This window comes from Bactrocera neohumeralis, unplaced genomic scaffold (genome assembly GCF_024586455.1).
Source record: "Bactrocera neohumeralis isolate Rockhampton unplaced genomic scaffold, APGP_CSIRO_Bneo_wtdbg2-racon-allhic-juicebox.fasta_v2 cluster11, whole genome shotgun sequence".
Taxonomy (NCBI): Eukaryota; Metazoa; Arthropoda; class Insecta; order Diptera; family Tephritidae; genus Bactrocera; species Bactrocera neohumeralis.
The window spans coordinates 15,268,450-15,285,601 of NW_026089624.1; the positions used below are offsets into that span (position 1 = coordinate 15,268,450).

The 17,152-nt window shown below is 37.2% G+C and overlaps 1 protein-coding gene across 1 annotated transcript; it reads left to right on the forward strand.

Moving 5' to 3' along the window:
• The first annotated feature begins 15,953 nt into the window (after positions 1-15,953).
• On the forward strand, positions 15,954-16,766 carry LOC126766014 (uncharacterized). Its single transcript, XM_050483728.1, has one exon. The coding sequence runs from the start codon at positions 15,954-15,956 to the stop codon at positions 16,764-16,766; it is 813 nt and encodes a 270-aa protein (XP_050339685.1).
• Positions 16,767-17,152: the final 386 nt, after the last annotated feature.

A 17,152-nucleotide genomic window follows, 5' to 3' on the forward strand; every position in this document is an offset into this window, starting at 1 on the left:
TACTGAGGTCGACTGACATAAACAGATGCTGTAAATACACTGGTTGACAGATCGCGCTAATTTTTGGCATAATAATTAAGGACAGTTGTACCAACCTAGGGAAAAAATTTACCTGTCTTCCACATCCAGATATCGTGTGAATTAAGTGGTATTCCTCTTAGTTCGTACTTCGTAAGAGAAATGTGCGTTCCCATTCGGAATATACCCATTACTATTATTTAAGCCCCTTTGTCACGACCAGGCGACCAACAATGAAGGAGATATACATACATTATTCTTACCAAGATTATTTCTTTACCGAAACAAGTTTCGAAGAAACACAATAGATAAAAACTTGACAAACAGTTTACACTAGATTTCTGTAGACTAACACAATTTTAAAATGAGGAATAACGAACCGAGTCCACTCTTAGCCTCGGAATCCATAAAATATTATTTTTGAAATAAATAACAAAAAACTTTAATAAATTATCTAATATTTACAAAAAGGCGGCCTCAGAATTTTTTCCAGATTTTTAATATTTTTTAAAAGTAGTGGCTGTTTGTGTGAAATTTAAGAAAACAAGCATTTTAAGTTTTATATTTAGTTCCAGAGCATCCGAGGACCCTTTCCTAATTAGTGAATAACTCGAGAAGTATTTGTATCTTCAAATTTTCAGATAATATTTCTATGATATTACGATTTAGGAAAATGCAACAATTTCATTAAATTAATTGTTAACATTTCAAAGATGAAAATTGTCCAAAATAAAATATTTCCATAGAAAAAAAAAGAATTAGGAATATGGGAATGACAATAATTGTAAACAAACTGATTTCCGGATGGTAACTCTAACATAATTGAGGTATACTGATATTTTATTCAGCTGAAATCGAAAAAGACATAAGGGACTATAGATATAACTTTGTCGGTTGTGGAACAGGGGCTTAGGCCCGCCTTCGAAGATGTTTTTTAAATTACTAAAGCTAAATCTACCAAATCACCGAAATTTTTTATTTTTTCATGTATTATACTACGGTGTGAAAATGATCTCATTTCTCTTATTACGGTTATGTCATAACCTCTAATACCAGCAATATTTAATGAACAGAATTAATTAGTAGTCCCGCATTTATTATTAGAACAATAGAAAAAGTACTACTCTGAAGAATTTAATGAAAAATATGCTGCTCCATACATTTTAAAACCCATTTTATAATAATTAGTTAGTATGAGAATAAGAGGACTCAGGAGTTTATAAGTATACGTATATAGGTATATCGCACTAACTGATCTCTCAACCAAACTTACTCTTCGGCATTTCTTTAAGATATCTTTGAAAATTGGAAATTTCTCGTGAAAGGTTGTCTTAAAAATATTGTGTTGAAAACCATCCGTAAAAATTGCTATGACAGATTTGGTTTTGAACCAAATTTGCTGAATTGCACTGTTTTGGTTTGCGTAAACATGAATAACTGAAAGATCTAAAACTTGTTATAGTTGAATAATAATCCAATACATTTTAATTAAAATTAAATTTGAGAAAATATTTGTACTCTCGTGCTCATCTCTTTCGAATATTTGAAGTAAATAGTATTAAAAGAAGTAATATATATGTATGTTAAAAGTTTTTATAAAATACAATTGAAATTTATATACTTTTATACCTCTAACTTTGAAACTCTTGAAAGGAGTATACTACTATATCACTCATACTGTAAAGTGTAGTATTTGAACACTCAAGTTGTAAACACAATGACTGCGACAGACTGCAGCAGCACGACAGTGTACTGAAAACGTCGTTGTTCATCTTACTACATGTACATTTTGAGAAACAACAACAACACAATGGCCGGCATGTACACAAAACAACGCAGTTTTCCATTTTGTATGTACACAATTTCGTTGTGGCCATACTAATTCCTTTCACTTCAATGAAATTTTAATATTTTGTTCAAAGTGAAATTTTTTATGCATAAAATAAGTAAATAGGTCAATATTTTTGCTTTAAATTATGAATTGTTATTACAAATGATATAATAGAGCTATAATATAGCTATTTTATGCTTTTATTTGTAAAATAACTTCAAGTTTGTTAGAGCTGTGAATAGTTTTACATTTTACATATTAGTGGCATCACCACTCTACCTCATTTCTCTATCTTCCATTCTACTGTCAACTGTACTGTCGTCGTACTGTCGTTGGCAAAAATAGGAGGATATTGAAGTTAGCGAGAACGACAACTGTCGGCCTGCAGTCGTGTAGTCGTGCAGCTATCAAAATAACACTGCCCATAGGAACGTGTGTATTTTAATATTTGACTGATGTAGTTTGCAGTCTGTCGCTCTCTATGTGTTCAGCGCTTCACTGTGAGTGCGGGAACACCTCATACCACTTTCAGCATCAACTTGTTAGTGGTTTTTTATTGAGGGTGATTTTCGCTGAACATAAAAAAGATGAGGGTGACTGCCCTATTAGATTTTTTGGGTACAAAATATTATTTGAAAAAAATGAGGGTAAGAAATTATAAAACAATACGTTTCAAGAAACGCTGTTCGTAAGTATGGCCTTACGGGGTGGAATGTAAAATGTATCATATCTGTTTTGCATGAAATTAAAAAAAAATATTGAAAATAATACGTGCATACCTGCCGATATTTCTATTTACAATAAAGTTCTTCTACAAAATATGAAATCTTGTCTGCATAGATATATATATATATATTCAAATACTTATATACATATAAGCGTAATATAAGCAGCTTGATAACGAAGGCATGCAACCATTTCCCGAAATTTTAAAGACTGAAGAATCTGTAATTCCCGGATACCTTTATCCACAGTGGTTTCAACATATTTGAAAATAATAACTCTAAAAAAAGTAATTAAATTGTATTAAAAACTACAAGGTTGTCACATTATATTGATAATACTAGGGGATCCGGCCACGCGTTGCTGTGGTATATATTTTATACTATTATTCATAAAATAAACTACTCAATACAGTGAAAGTTTTATTCCCGAATAAAAGCGAAAACGCTTTTGTCGGTATAAGAATCTTAGGGATTGTACATGAGATTTAATTTTGAATATATTTATACAAATAAATTTCATTGGAAAAAATAACGAATTTAAAGCTGCTTTCTCAATGTCTGGTTACCAGCCTTTCTGTCTAGTTAATAGAGTTGTCCGCTTAATAGATTATACTTAATAAACATCAACAATGTGCATGATTAATAGAGATGCCTACTTAATATGGCGTCCATTTAATGGAGCTTTCACTGTATTTTTTATTTATGTATTGTTTTTTACTATCCTATCTTCTAAGTTGGTTCGAACTGGATATAGTGTGCTAATTTTTACTCAAATCGGTTCAGTAGTTTAGGAGTCCATCGTAGACAAACAACGTGACACGTACTTTTTTTGTATAAAAATGCATTATATATACATTATATAATGTATATTATACATTATTTCTAAAAATTAAGACCGTTGTTTTACAATATAGAAGAAAATCGCGGAAAGAGCTGAACGCTATTTCAAAAATCAAGTTTAAGTTTCGACGATTGGAAGAAGCGCTAGCATAAGTGCATAATGTCAAATGGGGACTATTTTGAAAATGACACCTTTAATGTACACGATAGAAATTTTTTTTTTCAACAAACTGTAATTTTTTTAACACACCTCGTACATGTAAGCCTGTTCAATGATTAAATTGACCTATTAAATTTACGTTGCTGATGTTATTTGTTTGATTGTATGAACGTTTAATTATTTCGAATAGTAATGAGGTGAACATGTGTACTGGTAAATTTTTATACTCTCGCAACAATGTTGCTAACGAGAGTATTATTTTTGTTCACATAACGGTTGTTTGTAAGTCCTAAAACTAAAAGAGTCAGATATAGGGTTATATATACCAAAGTGATCAGGGCGACGAGTAGAGTCGAAATCCGGATGTCTGTCTGTCCGTCCGTCTGTCCGTCCGTCCGTGCAAGCTGTAACTTGAGTAAAAATTGAGATATCATGATGAAACTTGGTACACGTATTCCTTGGCTCCATAAGAAGGTCAAGTTCGAAGATGGGCAAAATCGGCCCACTGCCACGCCCACAAAATGGCGGAAACCGAAAACCTATAAAGTGTCATAACTAAGCCATAAATAAAGATATTAAAGTGAAATTTGGCACAAAGGATCGCATTAGGGAGGGACATATTTGGAAGTAATTTTTTTGGAAAAGTGGGCGTGGCCCCGCCCCCTACTAAGTTTTTTGTACATATCTCGGAAACTATTATAGCTATGTCAACCAAACTCTACAGAGTCGTTTTCTTCAGGCATTTCCATATACAGTTCAAAAATGGAAGAAATCGGATAATAACCACGCCCACCTCCCATACAAAGGTTATGTTCAAAATCACTAAAAGTGCGTTAACCGACTAACAAAAAACGTCAGAAACACTAAATTTTACGGAAGAAGTGGCAGAAGGAAGCTGCCCCCAGGCTTTTTTTAAAAATTGAAAATGGGCGTGGCGCCGCCCACTTATGGACCAAGAAGCATATCTCAGGAGCTACTAGACCGATTTCAATGAAATTCGGTATATAATGTTTTCTTAACACCCTGATGACATGTACGAAATATGGCTGAAATCGGTTCACAACCACGCCTTCTTCCAATATAAAGCTATTTTGAATTCCATCTGATGCCTTCTTTGTATAATACGAGTATAAACATTAGGAACCAATGATGATAGCGGAATAAAACTTTACACAAATACGGTATTTGAAAAATATGTAAATGACGGATAATGAAATCTCGATTATCACTTTACCATGCGAGAGTATAAAATGTTCGGTGACACCCGAACTTAGCCCTTCCTTACTTGTTATTCTTTGAATACTCTTGAATGAACTAGTGAAAATTATTACTCTCCTCTAATCTTATTATACATAAGGTTTCTGGTGTCAGGGCAAAAGTGTGAATAAAACTATTTTTCTTGCTCAGTTATTCATAGCATTCAATTAGAGCGGATTCTCGCTTTTTGTTTATGACAAATAAATATTGGACACAATGACTAATTAATGACCTGAACCACATTAAAAAGAATCCAATGAGGATGGTTTGTAAAAAAAAATAGAAAATGCTCATTTTAACCGGCTTACGAGAGTAAATTCCCAAAAAGTGACTTGTCCACACAAATTTTTTTTCTATTTTTTTTTGTTTTCCAATTGATTTATTTGTAAATTATTTGAATCGTTCAATTTCGGTCGATGGCTTTCTTTATTTCAGCTATTCGAAAGGTAAATTATTGAAAATTTTTCAGTGAAAACTTTATCTGTGTTTCATACAAAGTGATCAACTACAGAATGAAATTTGTTACGATGCCACGAAGAGGTCGCCCGGTCTGCATTCTTTTTGCCATCAACATATGTACATTGGCAGCCCAAAGCACATGCATGAGTACTCGCGGGATGCGATGATATACGTGCGGAATTATGGATCACGGTCAATTAGCTAGCGATCGCCACGATGTCACAGCACGACTTTTCAAATAATAGTTTGATGGACTTTATCTTGAAGCAACGTATATATGGTGCTGTTAGATGCTGGATGTTCACAGTTGAGTGGCAAAAAAGAGGTTTGCCGCAAGCACACATTCTATTTTGATGATGGATGGTGGATTTCTGCTGAAATTCCTGATCCAGATATAGATCCAGAATTATCCGAAGTGGTGAAAACCAATATGGTTCATGGACCTGGCGGATACCACAATCCCCCTTCGGTTTGTATGTCTGACAATAAATGCACGAAACACTATCCATGTGCTCTTCTTTCGGAAACGCAAACTGGAAATGATGGGTATCCACTGTATCGGCGTCACTTACAGACGACAATGGCAGAACATTCAGCATTCAATTTAGAGGAGTGAATATCGAAGTTGACAACACATGGATCGTACCATATTCTCCATTATTGTCTAATTCACATTCAAAACTCATATCAATTTTGAGTAATGCAGTTTGGTGAAATCGATCAAATACGTTTGCCAGTACATCACCAAAGAAAGCAACATGGCGGTTATTGGCCTTGAACGAGATGAGATCAGCAAGTATCAAATAGGTCGATGCGTGAACTGCAGTGAAGCGTTTTGTAAGATATTTACTTTTGCAATTCATGAACATTTTTCGCCTGTTGTGCATCTCGCAGTTCATTTGGAGAAGGCCAAAGAGTGCATTTGAACCCAGAGAATACACTACAGCCTACGGAAACACCGCCAACAACAAAATTGACGTTGACGAGTTTTTTCTCAATTTGCGTCAGTGATCCGTTTGTGAGAACGTTGCTCTATTAGAAAAATGCCTTGATATTATACTTGGAATGCAATGGTTATGCAGAAAAGAAGGCCAAGCAGTAGATGTGTGTTCTCAACTAATGCATTAGGACTAATTTATACAATCCACCCGAAAAATAAGGATTTCTTCTACCTTCAGTTGCTATTGGTTAATGTAATCGGTTCAACTTCGTTTGAGCCATTGCGTATTGTGAATGGTACGGTCTGTGCAACTTTTTGAGAAGCATGTCAGCAGTTATAATTGTTGGAACATGATAATCACTGGAATCAAACGATGGACGATGCGATAGCTACTTCGCATGCCACTGAAGTTTGCACACTTTTCGCGATGATAATTTCGACATATCAACAATACAAGGGGCAGAATGCTTGATTCTACGAATTCTTTTGAGTTCCAACGATTTACCACTTCAGTTCAAACTTATTCAGTCTCCAGGGGAAATTGCATTTGCCATGACAACCAACAGCACAGAAGGATAGTAGCTAGAAGTGTGTGGCATAAATCTGGAAATGCTATGTTTTTCACACGGCCAGATGTATGTATGTATATATGTATATGGCGTGTTCAAAAGTTGAAACCCCATCTTCTCTGTACATTCACGCACTGGAACAGAAGCCAAAAAGTTGTTGTTTATCAAGCTGCGCTACATTGAAAAAAATGTAGAAAAATCGCAAATAAATGATTTTCAACACAATATATAGTGTAATACAAAACATATTGGACTCATATCAACGAATTACATTATCATCTCCTATTCTCGCAATTATCATTTTATATATATAAAAAAATCGCTCTAATTTAAAGAATAAATATTTATTTTATGAAAACATACAAAACCGTAAAAATTATTTGATTCCTTGCCATTTTATACGAAAAAATTAAACATATTCAATATTCAGTGCGACAAAACACATTCCGAGATCCGGCGATTGAGCTTGCCACTTTAGGACATTAATATTTTGAGCTACGAACCAATTTGCCACTGGTTTCGACGTGTGCTTTGGGTCGTGTCGTGTTGAAACGACCATGAAAGTGGCATATTCCACTCGGAATGGGGAAGCATCACGTTCTCAAGGATATCCTTGTATATCAATCGATCCATATTGCAATTGATTCAATGAAGAGGTTCAACGCCAAGCTCGGAAAAACATCCTCATACCATATCGCTACATCCAAGATGATTAACCGAGCCTTGGCAGTATTGGGGATCTGACCTCTTATTTTTGGTTAGCGAACTCTTCTCATTCCGTCTGCATTTTTCAAATTAAATTTTGATTCATTAGCGAAAAGTATTGTTTTTCATTGTTTCACTGATCAGTTGATGTGTTCCCGAGCCAATTGTAATCTTCTTAGTCGTTTTTTTCTTGATAGCTGCTCCATAACTTCTTAGCCCACCTGCACACGCTCTTCTTTGTACAGTACGGTTTGAACTTTAAAATTTAAAGCCTTAATCCCGCTCGCTGCCGACATATCAGGAAACTATATTAGTTCTGTACGTTTTTTTGAATCATCATGTCGTGTTCGAGCATTGGGTCGTCTTCCACGATCCACTGTCCCTAAATTTCTTTATAATAAAGGTCACTGTGGATTTGTTGATATAAAATTTGTTACAAATGTCTTTTTACGAAAATTCATTCATGTAGTCTTTACTAATTAATTGTTTTAATAGAATTGAATGTTTGCTTCTAGCCATGGTCACTTTTTGTTATTAATTTCTTCGAAATAAGTCGAATTTTAATCACGTCACAACTTTTTATATAAAGAAACTTTGTTAAACTAAAATGATGCTGATTTTTAATGTCGTTGTTCAAATTTCGGAGGGAATGCAAAATCGTCAGAAAATAATGGGATTTTCGACCCTTATCACAAAAAAACCCGAATAGCCCAATATGTTTTGTGGCAGTGAATATTGGGTACTTCTAATTTCTTTCGTATAAAATGTAAAATATTGAAAAAAAAAATTATATGGTTTTTCATTGTTTCACTAAATAAACAATATGCCTTTATAATTAACTACTTTTTTGATATCTAAATATGTAATTTGGTTTTAGCATTCACAGCCATCAGTCCAATATGTTTTGTCCGACACTGTAAATTCAACATTCTTTTCGTTTCGAAACACATAATTTCACGCAGGACAACGCCTGCGGGGTCAGTTAATATATTATACATATGTATATGTATATACTAGGAGAATGGAGCCATGAAGTTCAGCAAGTGATGAAGGTTCTCTGAGCTCCATTCACTTGGGTGTGGCCCGGAAGAATTATTTTACATATTTCTCAAGCAGCTCACTACTTCCGGTTTTAGACCAAGTATCCTCACCCCTTTTGATGACGACCCCTACAATACGATTTAAGGGCATGCACCTGAAAGGTTCGGACCCGATTGACATCACCGCCGTCTAAGAAGTGCGATGGACGTGACAAGGACTGACTAGTGCTGTGAAAAGAGCGTAAATTTGAGGTAGGAGAGGGACTCTGTCACCGAGTCCTGGCATTAAACCCGGCGTATGAACCTATCGTTGATTTGCGCCCACGCTCCAACGGAAGAGAAGGACGATGTGACCAAAGATGTCTTCTATGAGCGCTTGGAGCGCACCAATGAGAACTGTCCCCGTCACGATATCAAAATCGTGCTTGGCGACTTCAACGCCATGGTGGGCAATGAAGGTATCTTTGGCGCAACAGTGGGTGAATTCAGCCTCCACGAGGAACATCTCCAAATGGGTTGAGGCTGATCGCTTTGCTGAGGCCCGAAATATGGTTATCTCTAGTACTAGATTCCAGCATAGGAAATTTCACCGAACTACCTGGCTGTCGCTGGATCGAAAAACCACCAACCAGATCGACCATGTTGTGATAGATGGAAGACACGTCTCCAGTGTTTTAGATGAGCGTGCGCTCCGAAGACCTAACATCGACTCTGACCACAATCTTTTTGCAGCCAAGATTCGAACCCGCTTCTGTGCAGCAAAGAACGCACGTCAACAAACTCAAGGAAGGTTCGACGGCTTGCACTCCTGCACTCTGGGAGCAGTCGTCAACAACTTGATATAAGGGAACTGTGGGTCGCCATTTGAAGATCCATACATACAGCTGCGGAGAATGCAAAAGAACAGCTGGTACGACGAGGAGTGCCGTGTCGCAGCGGCGAGAAACAGACTGCCTACCTCGCAACGTTACAATCGACCATAACACGTGCGGGACGGGATAGATACCGAGAGTTGAAGAGGAAAGGGTGACGCATTTGCAGACAGAAAAGGAGAGAGGCCGAAATTCCCTAATCGATGATGATGACGTTCTACTGCCTATTATCAGGCTATTGATGACAGCACGAAAAGAGCTATTTCTATGCCGCTATATCTGAATTTTGTATCCCCGCAAAACTAATACGGTTATGTAAATTGACGTTAAGCAGTACCAAAAGCTTCGTCAGGATGGAAAAGGACCCCTCCAAGCCGTTTGATATCAAACGAGGTTTTAGACAAAGCGACTCCCTTTAGTGCGACATTCTCAATCTACTGCTGGAGAAAATAATTCGAGCTGCAGAACTTAATCGAGGAAGTACAATCTATCATATATATATAATAAGTAAGGAAGGGCTAAGTTCGGGTGCAACCAAACATATAATACTCTTGCAACTTGCAAGAATCAAACCCAGGGAAATACTTTAAGGTGTCAAACCAATAAAATAGATAAAGTCAGGATGTTCAAAAATCCTGATATTAGTTATATACGGGGTAAGTCAAGTTTTCGCTTAAATTTATTAATTTTAGACGCAAAGACACAATGTTATTAGTGAAACAGTAGTCGCCCTGAATTTCGTAAATCTTTATATTAATTATAAGCGGGCTAAGGGAAGTATTGGTCCGATTCAACCTATTTTTGACATACAGACATACCATTATAAGACAAGGATTATCCCTTAATTTCAGTTATTTACATCACACACTGACCGACAGATTACACGCACTAAAGAAATTATTCGTACGAAGTTTTATCCCGTTTTATTAATTGCTTCTTTATTTGTGTACTGGAAACTGAACGAATCAAGTGACCGATTTCGTGCCAGAATAAAACGGTTAAACGGTTGGTCGGGTCCCGAGATATGGGATTTAACCAAAAAGTGGGCGAGGCCACGCCCATCATCCAATTTTCACTCCACCTCCCACAATGTTATCATACCATCGCGTAGATAAAAATTAATGTCTCTGGCGTCTTTAGTTACCGTTATATGGGGAGTGAGCAGGTTATTCATCCATTTTCACACAGTTGGTAGAAGTTTTTACAAGATTTCCGCTCATCAAAATTTGCTGATAATAGCTTAAGTGATTTAGGAGATATTTACATTAAACTTATTAGAGGGTGGGGTCACGCCCACTTTTTCAAAAAATTGTGCCCACAGGTTTCTCTTTCTACTGCGATCCGCTGTACCAAATTACAGTTTTATATCTTAGTGCTTAGTTAAGGCACTTTATGCGTTTTCAGCTAATAGCGATTTGTGGGCGTGGCAATGGTTCGATTACGCACATTTACGAGCTCGAAATTTTTTTTGTACTGAGGAACCTGCATACCAAGTTTCATCAATATATCTCACTTTTTACTTAAGTTACAGCTTTCACCGACGTACGGACGGAGAGAGTCAACCAGATTTCAACTTTTCTCGTCACTCTGATCATTTATAGATATATATAACCGTTTATCTATCTCCATTAGTTTTGGGTGATACGTACTAGGTGAACAAAAGTATAATACTCTGAGTATAAAACTGAATGTTTGTTAGTTAGTAATGATTAAAGTTGTTCTTTGTGGATTTGGGAAGGTTTAGAAATAAAAAAGCAACCTTATGCTTTTACTGAGGAAAAACCGAAAATTTCCAAAAAGTGACTTTCTCCATACATACAATTTTTTTTTATACTCTTGCAACCAGTTGCTAGTGCACCTAGAGCTTATGAAAGACACTCGAGCGAAAATTAGACGATAGGCACCGCCTTTGCAGTGAAACCTCATATCTCGGGACTTAACCGACCGATTTCGGCAAAATTTGGTACGTAACATTTCTATCATAACCCTATGTATATCACAGAGCGAAAATGGAAAATCGGACTACAACCATGCCTACTTCCCATATAACACAATTTTAAATTCCACTAGATTCTTTCAGTTTTCAGTACACAAATCAAGAAGTAATAAATATAACGGGATATAAGTCCAGTAAAAGCTGTCCAAGCCCGTAGGTACCGAATATTTTGACCCCGGTAACCATAGAAAATATGGGTCAATGTGTGAGATATATGTATAATTGAAATTAAAGGATAATCCTTCCCTGATAATGGTATGTCTGTATGTCAAAAATTGGACGAATCGGACCTATACTTTCATTAGCCCTCATATACCTAACATAAAGATTTTCAAATTGCCGGTTGACTTTGTACCGCATATATCGGTCAATATGTGAGTTATCTCAATGAAAATAAGAGAGCGTGTATCACTGATAACATTGTGCATTTTTGTCTAAAGTTAATAAAATTGGGCGAAAACTTGACCTATCCGGCTTTTTCGAACATCGGGCTGACTTTATCCTACATTATTGGGATTTTAGTACGTGGCATGTTAATAGTATATGGTATTGAGAAAAATAGATAATACATACAACGGTTTTCGTTTTTCTAATAAACCTTATGTGTCTGTCAGTATAGGAGTTATATATAAAATTGCTTGAATTTCTATCCTCTGGATGAGGTCTTACAGTACTACAGTACTTATAGTATTTCCCTTTCTTTAATTCTTGCAAGTTGCAAGAGTATAAAATGTTCGGTTGCATCCGAACTTAGGTTTTGTTTGTTTTAATTTGTTTTATTTTTTTAACTATTTATAATAAAAAATTCCGAGAAGCAAGAGAACAACGTTTGGCTTCTCAACGACAACGCCAGCAACAACAACGATCGCCGCCTTTGAATATCGTACGTGCAGATTTTCGATATGAGCCGGTTATTGAATACCGCAACAGTTCGGTTCGGTTCGATATCTGTCGCTTGCCCGCATTGTGATGCACTGAAATGGAAAAACAGGCGCAAGCGGAAAAGTGAAGGCCCTCCAACAGAGCCTTTCCGATCGTTGCTTTACGGTGAATCACCAAATTCGAATAATTTTTTACAAAATTCAAAGATGTATGGCGATTGTTTTCAAATGACGTCGTTTGTTGGAGAAATTGTGAATGAGCATAATTACAATCCCACATTCAAGGTTAGTTCATCAACAATTTAACACGTAATATCGGGTGATTTTTTAAGAGCTTGATAACTTTTTTAAAAAAAAAAAACGCATAAAATTTGCAAAATCTCATCGGTTCTTTATTTGAAACGTTAGATTGGTTCATGACATTTACTTTTTGAAGATAATTTCATTTAAATGTTGACCGCGGCTGCGTCTTAGGTGGTCCATTCGGAAAGTCCAATTTTGGGCAACTTTTTCGAGCATTTCGGCCGGAATAGCCCGAATTTCTTCGGAAATGTTGTCTTCCAAAGCTGGAATAGTTGCTGGTTTATTTCTGTAGACTTTAGACTTGACGTAGCCCCACAAAAAATAGTCTAAAGGCGTTAAATCGCATGATCTTGGTGACCAACTGCCCATGCATCCCGAAAAATGCACTGTTTGGTGTGGTTTGTACGCTGGTGGAATCATTGGACCGTATTTTTTCAAAGATGCTGTTGGACGCAAAGTTACGGTGAATGGCGATCGCTATCGTTCGATGCTAACAAACTTTTTGTTGCCAAAAATGGAAGAACTGAACTTGGTTGACATGTGGTTTCAACAAGATGGCGCTACATGCCACACAGCTCGCGATTCTATGGCCATTTTGAGGGAAAACTTCGGAGAACAATTCATCTCAAGAAATGGACCCGTAAGTTGGCCACCAAGATCATGCGATTTAACGCCTTTAGACTATTTTTTGTGGGGCTACGTCAAGTCTAAAGTCTACAGAAATAAGCCAGCAACTATTCCAGCTTTGGAAGACAACATTTCCGAAGAAATTCGGGCTATTCCGGCCGAAATGCTCGAAAAAGTTGCCCAAAATTGGACTTTCCGAATGGACCACCTAAGACGCAGCCGCGGTCAACATTTAAATGAAATTATCTTCAAAAAGTAAATGTCATGAACCAATCTAACGTTTCAAATAAAGAACCGATGAGATTTTGCAAATTTTATGCGTTTTTTTTTAAAAAAAAGTTATCAAGCTCTTAAAAAATCACCCGATATCTCGCCAATAAAATAAAGAAATTAAGAAATAAATATTTGTCCGCAACTATACAGATTCACGGGCAATTCCTCTTGCTGGATCGTTGTTGATGCATCCTTATCAAGATCAAAAATACCTCCAAATGTGTTTTCTTGGAGATTCAGATGAAGAAGTTAATCGACGTTGTGTATATTTCAATGCGACGAAGAGAGAAATATTGTAGCAATTGCAAGAAATGATGCCAACTGATGATCACAGAATCGTCATAAAAGCAGACAAACGGTCAGCAGGCACTCATGAACGGCAATGTAATGCACCGACGGCCAAAGAAAAAGCAATTGTTTTTGTTGGCGATAATTTAGAATCCCGTGATATTGTTATTAAACGTCGAGCTGGAGATGCATTAGAGCGAATCAGTGAAACTCATCGACTGCATGACGACAATATCCGCTTATGTATTGCCGTGGTGAAAATGGATAGCACTTGAGATACAACATGATCAATCCGCCCGATGGTTAGTAAAAGAAAAATAAGCACTCTTAATTTTAACTTAATTTTTTTATAACTTTTAGATGTTGAGACAAATAAGAAAGTCAGTGCAATGAACTTTTACGCGTATCGATTTACAACCATCTCTTGAGATATCGCCGATTATTTCAACAGTATGCAGTTGACGTGTACGTGACGAGGGAGGCAGAACGACTCAATCAGGCCAATCTTCTATCTAAAGAGTATATTCACTTGCGAGATGCGACAAACACACATTGGCAGCCCAAAGCACATGCATGAGTACTCGCAAGATGCGATGACATACGTGCGCAATTGTGGACGGCTGGATTTGTTTGTCACATTCACTTGAAATTCAAAATGGCCACAGATAACGGAATTATTGAATCGCGGTTAATCAGCAACCAGCTACGATGGTTGATGGACTTTATTTCGCAGCAACGTACATATGTATGATGCTGTTAGATGCTGGATGTACTCTGTTGAGTGGAAAAAAAGAGGTTTGCCGCATACACACATTCTTCTTTGGATGGTGGAAAAGATTACACCAGGTCAAGTGACGAAAATTCTTGATCCAGAGTTATATAAAGTGGTGAAAATTAATATGGTTCATGCACCTGCCGGCCATTACAATCCCACTTCGGTTTGTATGTCTGACAATACTATAAATGCACGACACACTCTCCATGTGCATTTCTTTCGGAAACGCAAAAGATCTGCGGAATAATAATCGTCGCTTTGGTACTGTTCCTGCAACAAGATAGCACCACAGAAGTTTTCTCTAAAGAACTGCTTCGAATTGGAAATGGGCAAATTCCGGTTGATACTTAAAGTGGTTTTATATCAATTCACTTCAACGAAAGATGAACTCATCACGAAAGTTTACCCAAACATTGGCCTAAATTATCGTAACTGCGATTGGTTGAGTGTATGCAGAATTTTAGCTGCCAAAAATATCGATCATGAAGCCGAGAATTATCCAGTGGAATCTCCAAATTCTTTGTATTTGCCTGGCATGTCGCCACTCCATTAGCGTCTCATAGTTAGATCTGTCATTATTATGCTCCGCAATCTTCATCCGTCAAAACTGTGTAATGAAACCCGACTGATTGAGACGCAGCTTTCGAATAATGTAATAGTTGCAAGAATTTTTAAAAGAACTTACAAGGGTGCAAGTTCCACCGATTTGCCATTTCATTTCAAACGTATTCAGTTTCCAGTGAAACTAGCATTTGAGATTACAATCAACAGGTCACAATGCCATGTTTTTCAATATTTGATTTTTTACAAATGGCATTTTGAGGGGCGCATGTACATTCTTATGTATGTACACTGTGACAAAAGTTGGAACAAAAGAGTTAGAGTCAATTTCGGAATTTTTAAAACTGAAAAAAAAACTTTTTTGTGGTTTTGTTAATTATTAGTTCATGTATGGTTACAGAGTTTGTCCGGAAAGTAATAGAACTGAGTCGGCTTAAAAAAATTTATTGAACCAATTGTTACAATTCTTTAAAAACTTTCAAAACAGGCTCCTTCTGCTTCAATTCAGGGCGATTTCCAATAATTGAAGGATGAACCGAAGTGTATGCTGCTTGTATCCCCTCTGTGGCAACATATCAATTGTCTTTACAGATTTACCAAGCTTATAAAATTTATATTTCGCAAATACAACCATGCGCATTTATTATACGCAAATGCAACAACCATGCGCATTTATATTCGCTTTTATTCGCTTTTAACTTGTATTCGCTTTAGGTTAGTTAAAGAAAATAAAAACGCATATCGTCCCTTTTTGCATTTGGTTCCTGAAGAGCAAACACGTGTTTTATTACGCTCCCAATCTCTATAATTGGTGACCCTTGACGGTAAGTGAGATGTCACTCAACGATAGCCTGGCGGTTACTGCTGGTCCAAGCCACGGGGAATTCAACGCTACAACACCAATTTTTCCACGCATCCCGCTGCCATTGATGTCAGAAGACAACATTGAGGCTTATTTTTACTCATTGGATTTTTGGTTTGAAGCCTCTGGCGTTACAACCGACTCGGCAAAATTTAATATCGTAGCGGCCAGTATACCGCAGGTAAAGTTAATGGAGTTGCGCTCCATAATAGATGCTGCGCCCACGTCTGCGCGATATCAATTCATTCGTACCAAATTGATAGAAAATTTCACTGAGAGCCAGCAACGCCGCCTACAACGTGTATTGCGCGACATGCCATTGGGCGACCGCCGCCCGAGCGACCTGTTTAACGAAATGAAGCGCGCTGCTGGTTCCGCTCTAAGCGAGAGCATTTTGCATGATTTGTGGGTTAATCGCTTGCCACAATATGCGCAAGCAGCAATTATAGCAACCAATGTACCTATTGTCGACAAATTAAAAATCGCCGACTCAATAGTGGAGACGATGCAAATGCGTGAAGTTCGTATCCACGAGGTATCCGCATCGAATCATACCACAGACAACGACCTGAGGACCGAAATAGCAGAACTGAAACAGCGTTTTGATAGAGTTACGAGCAGCGAGAAAACACGTGCACGTTTCAGATCGAAAACGCCAGTGCGTCCTCATAACATCAATTCAGGCGAAATGTGCTGGTATCACGCCAAGTTTGGACCAAACGCTAAGAAGTGTCGCCAACCTTGTAAGTTCGTTCAATCTACATCGCCAAATGGCAAACAATAGGGGTGCTCTGCCAGCAGTATCTCAGGGATAGGCAGACGCTCTGAGATGCCTTCGAACTGCCGCCTACGTATATTCGACACATCAACTAATATAACATTCCTTATCGACTCCGGCGCTGATGTGTCGGTACTTCCGAAGTGTTCGAAATTGGCACGAGTCAACCCATCGGATATGCAATTGTTTGCCGCTAATAGTTCACCGATTACGGTTTTTGGAGAAGTCATACTTCGCCTTAACCTCAACTTACGCAGGGATTTTGTTTGGAGCTTTGTGATTGCCGACGTAACCCAAGCAATCATTGGAGCAGATTTTTTATCATATTACGACCTTTTACCTGATCTTAATGGACGATGTCTGCTCGACCGCAAAACAGCAGTTAAATCATT

Coding starts and splice junctions, on each gene's coding strand:
- LOC126766014 (XM_050483728.1), top strand. CDS start 15,954: ATGTCACTCAACGATAGCCTGGCGGTTACTGCTGGTCCAAGCCACGGG.